Genomic DNA, 12,794 nt, shown 5'->3' with positions numbered 1-12,794 from the left:
CACCAATAACTCTGTCAAGCGCTTCTAGAGATTTACAAACAGAAGTACCGAGGATTGTCTTGACGTGGAACAGCAGAGGAGGGCAGTGGCTCGGCCAGAACGACCAAGCAGGAGCCACTGGAGCTGTGCTGCTCCAGCCACCACAGGAGCTAGGGCCATAAATCGACCAGCCCTGACTTAGGCTGGGCTTTACGACGCCGTAATTGTCACAGCAGCGGCTCCGGGACTGTGACACCAGCCCTGAGCTCATGGGCAGTGTCACACAGGGTCCCTGCACCTACAGCAGACCTCTGCTAAACCCAACTGCAACAGCAAAGAGCAGGAGCTGCCCAAACCCAACAGGCTTTTTAAGGTTATCAAGGATAAAAGCTTCCCCACGTGCTCAGATGAGCACAGGCTAACGCTGTGTAAGCACCCAGTCGAGAGGGGAAGGATATAACCAAGAGCATGTTTAAAGAAAGGGATATGTTCACTTGAAATCTGCAGGCACAACACAAAAATAAATGTGTTTCTCATAGTGACAAGATGAAATTTTCGGCTGGTCAGCGGCTACAAAGCTGATTCTCTACTTCTGGCTGTGGACCACATGACAGCCTCAAATACGTAAGAGCATTTTATCTGCCAACTTGCAATGAAGACCACACAGTTAATAGTTTGCAACCTCCTTTCCCCCAGAAGATCTTCGGAGTTGAGTAATAAAATTCCTCACATGATTTCAATGAGAGGGTTCACTTGTCAGGGGCTGTTTGGAGATAGTATCATATGTCAGGGAGGTGCTGCTCAGATCAAGTTTTCCAACCTTGTGTTTTCAAGGCTTGACTGAAAATGAAAAAAAAACAAAAAACAAAAAAACTTCAGGCGACAAAGTCTCAAACTGGAGAAAAGAGAAATAATCTCTAGATGTTATTTTCAAAATGTCAAAGTTAGCCAATTAATGAGGGGAGGAAGAAAAACTGATTAAAGCCCTGACAAACCCTTGAGATCACAGACTGATTGCGAGTTCTGCTGCAGACTCCCCGTAGGAACCTGGGCAAGCTGATCCCTCTACACCTTGCTTTGCCACCTGCGAGACGAAAAATAGCACTTTCTTTTCATATCCTGTCATTCTTGCTTGTATTGTTCCTCAAATTAAAAGCATTTGTCAAAACACTTATCTTTAGCATTAACCCTGGGAATTGCATTCACAGCTACCACACAACCCGTTTGCATGACTGAGTGTACAAACTCTTGGTACACTTTGCTACTCAGCAATCCTAATTTAATACAAGCCAGAAGGGAGCTTTAGCCAATAGAGGAATATTAGAATGCTAAAATACAGTTTATTACTGATCTTATAAATAAAACCAGCTTTAGGGTTATGAGTTAGACCGATGAGCCCCCCTCAAAAAATATCAATAATATCAAATTCTCCTCATTGTGTCCTAAAAATCCTGCTGTAATCCCAGTATTTGCCTCACTGCATTGATAACCCACAAGATCACATTATCAGCATAGGTATAATTAAAGCTCAATCCCACGAGGACATGTATGCAGAATCCAATCCCCGCTCCGTTAAAATCAGCATAACATGAAATCAACTTCAGGGACTTTAGAATCAAAGCTGCATGAAGTTATCGACAGGAGAAACAAAGGCATCTGGTTTCGGCAGTAAGATTCTCTAAGCTGACAGTATTTTGATTTCAAATTCTAAAACTTTGCAGATGAAAAAGATTTGCCACAGATGCCGGTACTGTAATGTCCTTAAAACAGAAATCACTGTGAAGCACGAGTTGCTTACTTTAGATTAAAATGTGCTGTTGTTTCCTGAAAATTCACTTGGTTTCTAACACATACAAGCAAACACCTTCCCAGATCCCTTGGTATGAGGAACAGTACAGCTTCCTCCTTTCTCATGGCTTAGTTTCATTAATTCTCCCAAATCTCCACCCAAAGACCCAAATTTCACCCCTGCCCCACTGACACAAAACACAAAAAGAGCAGTCCCAAAAGTTAACGACAGAACAATTCCTTACGGTCACGCTTAATAAAAATGCATTTTATTAAAAAGCATGTTAGTTTTAAAAACAGATATCAGAGCCCCACTCTTTTCCCATATCCAGACAGCAATGAAAAAACACACCAAACACTCCCTGTGAACCTATGGATTATCAATACGAAGTAAATACTTCATAATAATTTAGTTTTCAAAACACTGCGCAGCTATCAACTTTTAATATCCCTTTGTAAGAGACCAGTAAGACCCACACAGAAACTGCCTTAAAAATAAGCTTCCTGCAGCTGACACCAGCCACTGATTCCACGGAACTATCAGAAAGAATCACAATTCTAGAGAGATGCACGTTGTCCAGAAAGGTCAATAAACCCAGGGAGTTGCTTGACACCGCTCAGCGAAGCAGTTCCAGAGATAACCAGGCCTCATTCACACAGGATTTTTCTCCCAGATTTCCTTACACCTCCTTAAAAATCCTGCCGTTTCACCTAGGGTAACATTCCTGTAACCCAGCTGGCAGCCTGCATACCACAATGTCGTCTAGACCTGCTCGGAACAGTGGGATGACACAGGAGTAAAAATGCTGATGCCTGTTCTGGTGCTTGCACTGGTGCTAAGGGAACGAGGGGAGGAAGAACAGGCAGCACAGAGTGAAACACAAGTTCCTTGTTCCCGGCCTCCTGCCCAGGCTCGTCGGGTAATTCTGTCAACCAGACAGAAAAAGTTGTGGCTGTTGAAGGGCTAAAGAATAATCTTCACATAAGGGAAAAAAGAACATTCCCAAACCCCAGTTTTTACATGCAGAAACAAACCCTGCCCTTCCACAGCCCGGTGCTCCCTGGACATGCAGATAACAAATGCATCCCTGCACAGACAACATTTTCCATCCTTTCCTTCCTTCTCCCCTCTCTCCATCTCAGAGATGTTTTCTTAGCAATTCGGCAGAGAAATGGTAAAAAGGGAGATGCAAAACACAGAAATAAATTAAGTTTGTTCTCTGCTGCTGACGGATTTGGTCTAAGCACGACAGGAGGAAAAAAAAATGTTAGGAGTGATAAATCCATATATACCTACTCCAAACTACAGCCCGCTTCCCAGGGGACACGGTATAATGGTAAATAAGTATAGATGCAGTTCCTACTAATGAGGCAGGGTACAGCAAGGCCAAAGAAAATGCAATCATCTTGGGGGGAAAAAAAAAAAAACCTGCACAGGACTCCTCCTCTCCCATCCATGGAGGAAATCAAATGCCAGCTGCACCATCCCAGGAAGGAAGCAGAGTCTGTACCTGATGAGCCCTGCAGAAATGAGCAAGTCATATCACGGGACCCGAGCAGGCACTTCAGGCTTTCTCCAGCCCACAAATCGTTTGCAGAGCGCAATTCCTCGCCCCAGTATTCTGCACGGCACCACTCATGCAAATTGTAGGGATAATTTTCCCCAGTGTTTTGGGTTTTTTTTTCCTTCCCTCCATCCCCAGCAGTTTGAAGCAGGGGGACGTAGGTAGCGTCTCCCAGATCCAAGTTCCCTGCCCATCACCTTAACGCTTTCCTCCCTACAAAGTTTATATCTCCCCAGTTTTTTGTTCATAAACGTTTCGTGCTCAGAAGCCACCGAATCACACTCCCAGTGTTACTCGAACAAATTGAGACAGACCCGACTCCACAAACATGCTTAAACCTTCATTTCCTCTTCCTTCTTCCTTCCCCACCCCCCAAAAGAGCATTTGTTTTTTGTCCCTAACGCGAAAGGGGAAAAAAACAGCACGTCCAACCAAGGCTTTTCCTATCGCAAAGAACAAAATGCTTCCGAAGAAGTGCTCTGCAAACATACCAAGAGACACTTCACCAACTAGGAGGGGGAAAAAAAAAAAAAAAAAAAAAAGGAAAAAAAGAAAAAAAAAAAGGAAAGAACGGACAAAACTGAAGTCGAAGAACTCGGCGGGGTCCGGCTCGGGTATTCTGCACCTAAATACACTCGCCACTTGTTTTGTTTTAACCCCGAAACTGAGGCAAACACTCCAGCAGAAGAATTCCCTGCCGCTTGCCCAACCACCGCTCCTGCGGTCAAACCCTTCTGACCCAAAACCATCCCGGGCACGGGACACAAAAGCATTCACCCCCCACCGCCCTTCCCCACCTCTTCCCAAGAAGTACAAAACAAACAAGCGTCTGACACCCCACCCAAGCTCTCCTCGCACATTTTGGGAATGACTTCCCTCCGGGTCCTCCTCCTCCCCCACCCGTTCCCATGTTCAAACTCTCCAGCGAACAGACACCCTTCGGGGCTTTTCACGCCTTTGCCCTCCCCGAAAACCTGCCGGAGATCTCACAGCCCTGGGAGCCGCCGGGGTTTGGGGCACCCCCGAGCCGCGTTCCCCGACCTCCAGCGGCCCGAAGCTCCCGAAAAAGGAGCCCCCGAAACCTTCGCACAGCCCCAGGCAGGGCAGAGCTCCCCGGCAGGGCGAGGGGCTCCGAGCCCGGCTCCATCCCCGCAGCTCGGAGCCCTCCTCCTTCCCCTGCCCTTCCCGGGGGTCCCCGGGACAGGGAGAGCCGGGGGTCGCGTCATCCCACCCCAAAACTCCGCGGAGAACAACACCCGGACACCCCCAAAAAACACAGCACCCACCCAGGCTGAGGGAGAGCTCCCGCGGCCGCCACTCCGCGCCCCACACCCGGGAGACGGGAGGAATGAGGATAAATACACAAATGGCAGGAACGGCGAACCCCAAAGGTGCCCTGCCCTCCCGCTGCAGCCTGCCGGGGACACCTTCCTCCTCTTCCTCCTCCTCCTCCTCCTCCTCCCCCGATCCGGGGGCACTCGCGGAGCCCCCCAAAGCCGCGGCTCCAACTCCGAGGGGCTGCCCCTGCCCACCCGTGCCCGCCCCCGGCTGCCCCCCTCACGCACATCCCGCTCTCCGGCTCGGCGCGACTCCCGGCGGTGCCGGCGGAGGGGGGACCCCTTCCCGCTGCCCTCCCTCCTTCCCTCCAGCCCACCCACCCGCCCGCCCCCTCCCCTCGCCGCCGCCGCTCCCCCCCCGGATCCCCACTCGACACTCACCTCTGGGTGCTGCCGGCGCCTCCGCCTCACCATGGACCGGCGGGACCGGGGGGGTCCCCCCGCCCCAGATTGAGGGGGGATTAACGGGGGGCGCGGAGGGACGAGAACAATAGGGGGAGGAAATCCCTCAGCCCCCCCACGCCCCCCGAGGACACAGCCCCCTCCCCGCCCGGCGCTCCTCCTGCCGCTCCCTCTATTTTTTTTTTTCTTTTTTTTTTGGTTGGGTTTTTTTTTTTTTTTTTTTTTTTTTTTTGGCTCAATCACACCAGACCGACTGTCTTTGTCTGTCTGACAAGCGCCATGTTGATATCAACATCCGAGCCCCCACCTGCTGCAGCTGTGAGACCCTGGGACTTGTAGTTCCCCCTCCCCAGGGTGACGGGGAGACCCGCGGCGTTGAGACTACAACTCCCAGCGTGCCGCGGGAGCGCGGCACGCCAATGGGGCGGCGGGGCCGAGCTCGGGGCGGACTACAACTCCCGGCATGCCTCGGGCGGCCATGACGTTATCCAGGGCGGAGGGGCGGCGGGACTACAAGGCCCATGATGCCCTAGGGCGCGGCGCGGTGGGCAGGAAGGGGGGCAGGGTTGTCCCGGTAAATAGAACCGGGGAACGCGATGAAGCTGGTGAGTGCCCGGGGCGAGGGGCCGTGAGGGCGGGGAGCGGCTCGGCCTTCCCCCGGCGCCGGGAGGCCTCCCGGGGTCCCCTCATGGCTGCGCAGTCTCCGCCTCACCAGGCGTGAGGGGACACTGAGGCGCTGGAGGGGGGCCTGAGGGAAAAGGGGGGAAAGTGATCCTGAGGGAGTTGGAGGGGCCTGAGGGAAAAGGGGGTGATCCTGGGGCGGGGAAGGGCTGAGAGAGGGGTGGGAGTCGGCCCTGAGGTGTGGGGGAAGGCGGAGGTCGGCCCTCAGTGGGGAGGGAGGGTAAGGGGGGATCGCTGTCTGGGTTTGAGGTGTTGGATGGGATCAAACCTTAGCAGGATTCTGAAGAGGCGCAGAAAATGTTTCTCAGCTTTCCCAGCCTTAAACGCGAGTCTGGCGTGGAGCTTTCCCCCTGCACATGTGGCTTCTGCTGGACTCCGCTGGGAACGTGAATAAATTCCCGTGGATTTTGATAAAGACGTTTTCCATCTCCACTGTGATAATAGAGAGAGATACTAATAAAAAAATCAGCCTGGAACAGCTTTGCCAAGGGTGCGCCCTGCTTCTGACGGGGATTTTGGTTCTGATATTACAGTCTTCTGTCAGAAAGTACATGACCCATGATATTGGTCTCCTCTCCTGAGCTGTTTAACTTTCTTAGAGACCTTGGATTCAGGCGCCGCTTTGTTTTCCAGGAATAATTTCAATTTCACATAATGTGCTGCAGTTCTCAGTCTGGAGGTGAAAACCCAAGCAGTTTTCAACATAACTGTGCATAATATTTGATTTATTTGATCTGAAGTGACACCATTGTTCAATTTGAGATTGTCTCTTGATTTTGAGACTGAACAGTGTGTTATAACAAAGCTTCACAGAAATAAATGTGGATTCTGGGATGTTTTAAGACTTTTAGGAAACCATTCTCCATGGAAGTGTGTACAATTAATTCCAGAGGCAGGTGGTCAAAGAACTTGATCCTGCTTAATGTTACCTGTGTGATAAGGATCTGTGCAGGGATGAATATTAGTGGGATAAACACTGCAAAGTCAAGAACTTCTGGGTGTGGTTGTAGAAGCTGATAGAATTCAGTGGGGAAAGCAAACTGGGAAATCTTTAAATAAAAACCCCAGTGGAAATGCAGAGCTCTTTTGATGTTTAGAGTCTTGCATAGGGACAGAGAGAGGGAAGGGGTAGGGAAGGGAAATACAAACTGTCTGTAGTCTATATTGGAGAATTTTTAGGCTTGTTGTTAAATTCAGGTGCTGAGAATTGTGAGATTCTTCACCTTGTATTTTTCTGGAGATGTGCCTGGAGATTTTGTGGAGGATTTGGGGTTGTGAAGAGAGGAGTCAGATGCTTTTCATCCTCTTTTCTCATAGATTTGGGTTGAATTTGGAAGAACAGGGTGGAAGTGAGGGACCAGTGGAATGTTCCCTGTCCATGGCAGAGGGCTTGGGGTAAGATGAGCTTCAAGGTCCTTTCCAACCCAAACCATTCTGAGATTCTGACTCCAAACCTGATTCAGAATCCAGTGAAAACATCAGACTCACAAAACTCAAATGTGCTTTGATTCAGGCAAATCTCAGTGCTCATTTCCCCCCTCAGATTTTTAAGATGGCACGTGATACTAATACTGGAGGAATGCACTGCAGGATTTGTTGGCTTCACTTGGAAATTCCCAGCACAGCTCTGAATGTTTTGGAGCTGCAGTCTGAGCCACCATCTCTCTCCTCTGCCACTCTGCCCTCCACGAGGTGCTCAGTGGGAATGGGATTTCTGTGGAAAACTCCTCTCCCAGGGCCCTGAGCATCTGGAATTGGGCCTTTTGTGTCCCACTGCCAAACTTCCATCCAGTTTGAAAATCCTGCCAGGAAAGCTGTGAGCTGGGCTGGGCATTTTTGTGTGGTTTGTGTCTTCTTTTATGTGACTTTTGGAGTTAGGAGGTGAAGCACCTTTGTGTGTTGGCTGTACCAGCCTTTAGCCCTAAGGGAATAAAGCTGGAAGCAAGCAAATCTTGAAACAAAAATCTTGCATTTTAATCCAGTGAGGAACAGGACTGAAAGCTCTAAATCTGTTTTAAACACTAACAAGTCTAAACTGTGTGGAAATGATCACATTTCTGATGTGTATGGATCGTGCAAACATTCCCACTCCTGGATTCCTAATCTAAACTTCTGACAGGGGTGCAGGCCCACAAATGTCACCTGTGCAAACAGCTGTATAGAAAATATCAATTGCCTTTTTTTTAAAATTCATTTTTCTGTCACTTTCTTTGAATCTGGTAGAAAAAGAATCCATGGAATCCCAGGAATCCATTTACCACAGCATGACAGCCACAGAGATGATTTTAGCTGCTTTTAAAGAAGGAAAAAAAGGAAGATTTTTCCAGTTAGCCCATAGGTGTCAGGGTGGTGATACTACTCATGGTTATTAAAAAAAAGGCAAGAAAATGTTTTGCTGATAGAAGTGGTGATATTTCATTGCCTCTTTAAATTACCAATAGTTTAAAAGCTACAAAAATAGAACTTATTTTTCCCTTCATTTCTTTCTATTTACTTCAATTTATAGCTTCATTTGTCAAAGTTCTGGTCTGGTGAAAACTTAATTTCACATGAGTGTGTTACATTTGTGAATAAACCAACTGAATTCCTCACTCCTTCACCAGCTTGACTTTACTTTTTTTTTTTTTTTTTTTAACTTTACTAAAAGAAAGGCAAAATGTGATGTAACTCCTTAATAGTTGAGGCTTTGTGAATTTAAAACAAAACTCGCTGTGATATTTTAAATTTAATATTTGGGGCTTAGTCGGTTTTACTATTTAAATATAGTTTAAAGCAGGTTTTTGAGGAATGTATGTAAATAGACTCCTTGAGGGCCGTTAATCCGGACAGTTGCAGTCCTCTGTTAACATTATTGTGAGCAGAGGTAGAAAATGAAATTATTAATCTCCCTTTTTTTTTTTTTTCCATTTGGTAGAGGGAAGTGTAGAACACAAGCTTAAGGGATAAATGACTTAGAAAAAAGACTGAGCCTGTTTTTAGAGCAGGCTCTAAAAAAGTGGTATTTTTCATCTTCATTGAAGAAAAAAAAATTTAAATTTAAAATCTCCACTTTGACCAGCCGAGCGAGGCTGGGAGACTGGAGATGTGAATTCTCTCCTCGGAGCAGAGGAACCCTCCCGCAGAGGTGGCCGCGCTCTGCTCAGACATTTAGTCTCTAATCCCACGTTTTGAAGCCGACCTTTCTGTTCCGTTCTCCCTCAAAGCTCTCCAGCGCCTCGTTAAATGTTTGTCACTCCAGACAGGAGGTGGCTGCATCTCAATGATGCTCAAGTGCCCCCTACATCACCTGCTCACCGCCTCATTAAGCGTGCAAAGCCTTTGGGATTTGGATACACAAACCTTTCCATTCAGGTGGGGTTGCCCAGTCCCTCCTGCTTCCTGTTTGTGTTTAGCAAGACAAAAAGCAGGTGAGAGCTCGTCCCAGAGCTGCTGCACCTGTACAGGGGGTTGTTGGGGCAGGTTTCCTACCAAAATAAAAACTTGTGTTCCTGCAGGGCTTTCTCTGCCTCCCTGTCCACCTCGAGTAATTTTCAAATTTTGGGGCAAGTTTTGCCAGGAGGACTGAGTTTGGATGAAGCTGATTTCCTGTTTTTTGAGGGGAGAATAGGTGATTGCAAGAAAAAAAAAAAAAAAAAGAGAGATTCTGCATGTGTCCTAAGTCAGAGAGAGGAGCTTTGCCATCCACTTCAACCCTTGGGATCAGAAAAACTGTCTGAAGAAAATCTGACCCTTAATACCCTGCCATGGGGAAATGTCAATGAACACACAGCTGTGGGACACAGATTGATGGGAAATCATGTTTTATTTTGGTGTGTAAGGAACTGTGTTGAACAACAAGAGGAGAAAGGCAGTTTGTGAACTCCCTTCACAGAATCACTGAGGTTGGAAAAGACCTCCACGATGAGTCCAGCCTGTGACTGACCCCACCTTGTCACTGAGTGCCACATCCTGTCATTCCTTGGACACCTCCAGGCATGGGGACTCCAAACCTACCTGGGCAGCCCCTGCCAATGCCTGACCACCCTTTCCATGGAGAAATTCTTCCTGATGTCCAACCTGAACCTCCCCTGGCACAATTAGAGGCTGTTTCCTCTCATCCTGTCCCTGTTCCCTGGGAACAGAGCCTGACCCCCCTGGCTGTCCCCTCCTGTCAGGAGTTGTGCAGAGCCACAAGGTCCCTCCTGAGCCTCCTTTTCTCCAGGCTGAGCCCCTTTCCCAGCTCCCTCAGCCTCTCCTGGGGCTCCAGCCCCTTCCCCAGCTCTGTTCCCTTCCCTGGACACACTCCAGCCCCTCATTGTCCTTGCAGTGAGGGGCCCAGAGCTGGATGTGGGATTTGAGGTGTGGCTTCACCAGTGCCCAGCACACAGGGATGGGTCACATTCTGAAAAGTCCTGAGTAACTCCTCCTCATCTTCTTCCAGTACTGCTTGTCAGGACACCCAACCTTGCCATGCAACGTGCTCAAGTTCAAATCCACCACCATCATGCTGGACTGTGGGCTGGATATGACATCTACCCTCAACTTCCTCCCGCTGCCTCTGGTCCAGAGGTGAGTTCTGTGGCCTGTCAGCACTTAGTCTGCATCTTCTTGGGTTGCAGTTGGGAGTGCTGTGTCTGAAATGGTGGATGGGAAGGAGGGAGGGGATGGGTACAAATGAACAGCATCATCTGATATCATAAATAGACTTTGTTCACTTAAAAAATTCCCTTTATCAAAATAACGTCCTTTGGCTCAGTAGACGGAAGACATTTTATGGATTTATTGATTGGTTTTTCTAGATAATTTATTCTAAGCTTCAGTAAAGTATTGCTGCAACTGCTCAGCACAAGTGAGGTCACATATCTGTCATCTTTCTGGCTTCTTCATGCGAGATGAGATAAATGGGTAACTGAGATGGAGTGCGTGGAGTCCTCCCAGCAAGTCCTGTTTAACCACCATCTTCTCAGGCTGTTCTTCAGAGCACGGGCTAATGCAAAGAAAAACAGCACTTAGCAGCCCTTGTTAGTTGCCTGCATGGCATAATTGTTCCCTTTTAAAAGTTAAATAAGGAAAAGGGCAGTGCAGCTAGGCACGGGATTGGAACAGCAAAGAAACAGAAACAAGCTAGAGAACAGAATCCTGATATCTCCCTTCTGCGCCCTGCTACAAAGTTGTGTTTCCCCGGGTTTTTAGACTAATTGGGATATTCAGTTAGGGTGACATGTTTTGTGTAAATGGAATAAATGACAAAAAATTAGCAGTTGGAAAGGTGGGAATGAGTCACTCTCAGTGATGGGAAGCAGTAGGAGTTTTCTCAAAAAGACGTTTAGTAACTTTGATCCACAAGGAAAGAAGTGAGGAACATTCTGGGTTCAGGGAAGGCTTGGTTGAGAGGGGGAAAAATGCAATTGGAAAAGGGAATTTCCTGAGTGACCTAGTGAGGTTAAAGCAGTTTGTCCAGCACTTCCTATGATTTGTTATTTTTTGAAGAGGAGAGGAAAGGAATAGACAATGTGTGCATTGTTCTGCAAGAACGTGGAGTTCAGGATCTGCTGTAGAGAGGCAACAGATGCCCTCAGAGGGATCAGTGTGAAAGTCAATTTTTGTCCCATTCCATAATGCAACTGCTGACTGCAACAACTGGTGCAGTCCAACAGATCCAGCAAATTTTGGGAATCCAGGTATGGACAGAATTGCCTCGCATTTGCTTTCTCCCACTCCCCCCCAAAAAAAAAGGAAATTCAGAGAGGAACAAGTAGCAAAATGAGGTGATTGAACAAAGGCTTAAGAGGTTCTTTAGAGCGGCAGGAATCAGCCTTCCCCTGGGATGTGGCAGCTTTGTCTGCTGATAGCAGACCCTGGGAATGAACAGCCAAATTGCAGGTCACAACCTGGAATTCCCCAAGCACCTCCAGAATGTCGGTGCTAAAATGACTCAAACTCAATAAGAGAGGATGTCAGATTTGACCCCTGATGGCCCAGTGGAATCGGAGCAAACACTTGGATTTAAATCCAATCAATCTTGTCGGTGAGGTGACTGAACACCCCTTAGAGCAAGGATTGGCCCGAGCACATGGACTTGGGCAAGTAATTGATCTCCTCTGCAGGTGTCCTGCGGAGAGTTGTGGAAATAAGTCAGAAATGTGAGGAGGAATGTGGCTGCCACTGCAAAGTCCTTATCTCTGTAGTACTCACAGTTGTACCATTGGAGATTAGGAGTCCATTACCCTGATATCCAAACACCTCTGAAATTCAAATGTGTGTTATCAACGTGACATGGGGGGACAGAGAGCTGACATTGTCACCAGATGCCAGGTAAGGTGACAGGAAGGACTGACAGCCTGAGGAATTGGAACACGGGTCTGTCACATCTGGGGTTCTCACCAGCTGTGTCCTCTCAGAACCAGATGTGCTTATTGGAGATGGACATGAGTGAGGCCTTAACCTGAGAGGAGCCATGCTTCTCTCTGCTGTCTTTAACCAGAGATTCCAGCAGGATCCACGAACCCCTTGGATTCTGGAAATCTCACTATGTGGTCTCCAAAGCTGCCCAAATGTGTGATACTGCAGAGGATCTTCGCTACACAGCTCAATCCTGTGTCGTACCTGCCCTCCTTGAGCAAATATTTTGAGAGCCTGTGCTTTAATCTATAAGAAAGTGCTGCAGTGTTTGTGGCATTAAAGGGACTGGGCATTTTTTAGAGTTCTTTGCTCTTCAAAGAAATGCCAGTGCAAAGGTATTACATTCCCCCTTGGCCTGGAAATGGAATTCCCTGTTGTCACCAGCCCATGGAGCACGTGCAGAGCACCTGCAGCTGCCCAACTCTTTATGCTCCTGTACTTTAAAGGAGGTTTGTCAACTGGAGCTTTCTCCCCTGTACCAAAGTCAAATGCAAAACGGTGAAATGAACGTGTGGGAAGCTCTTAACCTTTCCTGTCTAGCCATGACACACTTGCTCACATTATTTATGGGACAGTTCCAGCTATTTTGGATTAATCAATCACTCTATTACAATGTCAAAACTGTCAGGAGGAGCTGTGTTGCTTCTTGGCTTCAAGGTAA

The 12,794-nt window shown here is 47.9% G+C and overlaps 2 protein-coding genes across 12 annotated transcripts in view; one reads left to right on the top strand and one right to left on the bottom strand.

Moving 5' to 3' along the window:
• Positions 1-5,392, bottom strand: part of HMBOX1 (homeobox containing 1) — a 110,854-nt gene extending 105,462 nt beyond the window's left edge. For 5 of the 11 annotated variants that reach the window (XM_066314605.1, XM_066314609.1, XM_066314608.1 and 2 more), the window contains exon 1: positions 5,051-5,392. The gene's annotated coding sequence lies outside the window, so the exon portion shown is untranslated. Of the gene's footprint in view, positions 1-3,278; positions 3,884-4,897; positions 4,918-5,050 lie in introns of those variants that run through there. The other 6 variants (XM_066314604.1, XM_066314607.1, XM_066314599.1 and 3 more) reach the window with 3 other exon arrangements.
• Positions 5,393-5,551: 159 nt separating this feature from the next.
• INTS9 (integrator complex subunit 9) overlaps positions 5,552-12,794 on the top strand; it is a 60,025-nt gene continuing 52,782 nt past the window's right edge. Inside the window, exons 1-2 of the mRNA XM_066314598.1 lie at positions 5,552-5,676; positions 10,173-10,300. Of these exons, the coding sequence (XP_066170695.1) occupies positions 5,668-5,676; positions 10,173-10,300 (137 nt within the window). The 5' untranslated portion in view covers positions 5,552-5,667. The remainder of the gene's footprint in view (positions 5,677-10,172; positions 10,301-12,794) is intronic.

The sequence above is a fragment of the Sylvia atricapilla genome, chromosome 3 (genome assembly GCF_009819655.1).
Source record: "Sylvia atricapilla isolate bSylAtr1 chromosome 3, bSylAtr1.pri, whole genome shotgun sequence".
In the NCBI taxonomy this organism is placed as follows: Eukaryota; Metazoa; Chordata; class Aves; order Passeriformes; family Sylviidae; genus Sylvia; species Sylvia atricapilla.
The sequence above is the reverse complement of the archived record's forward strand: the minus strand, read 5'-3'. Positions and strand labels throughout refer to the sequence as shown.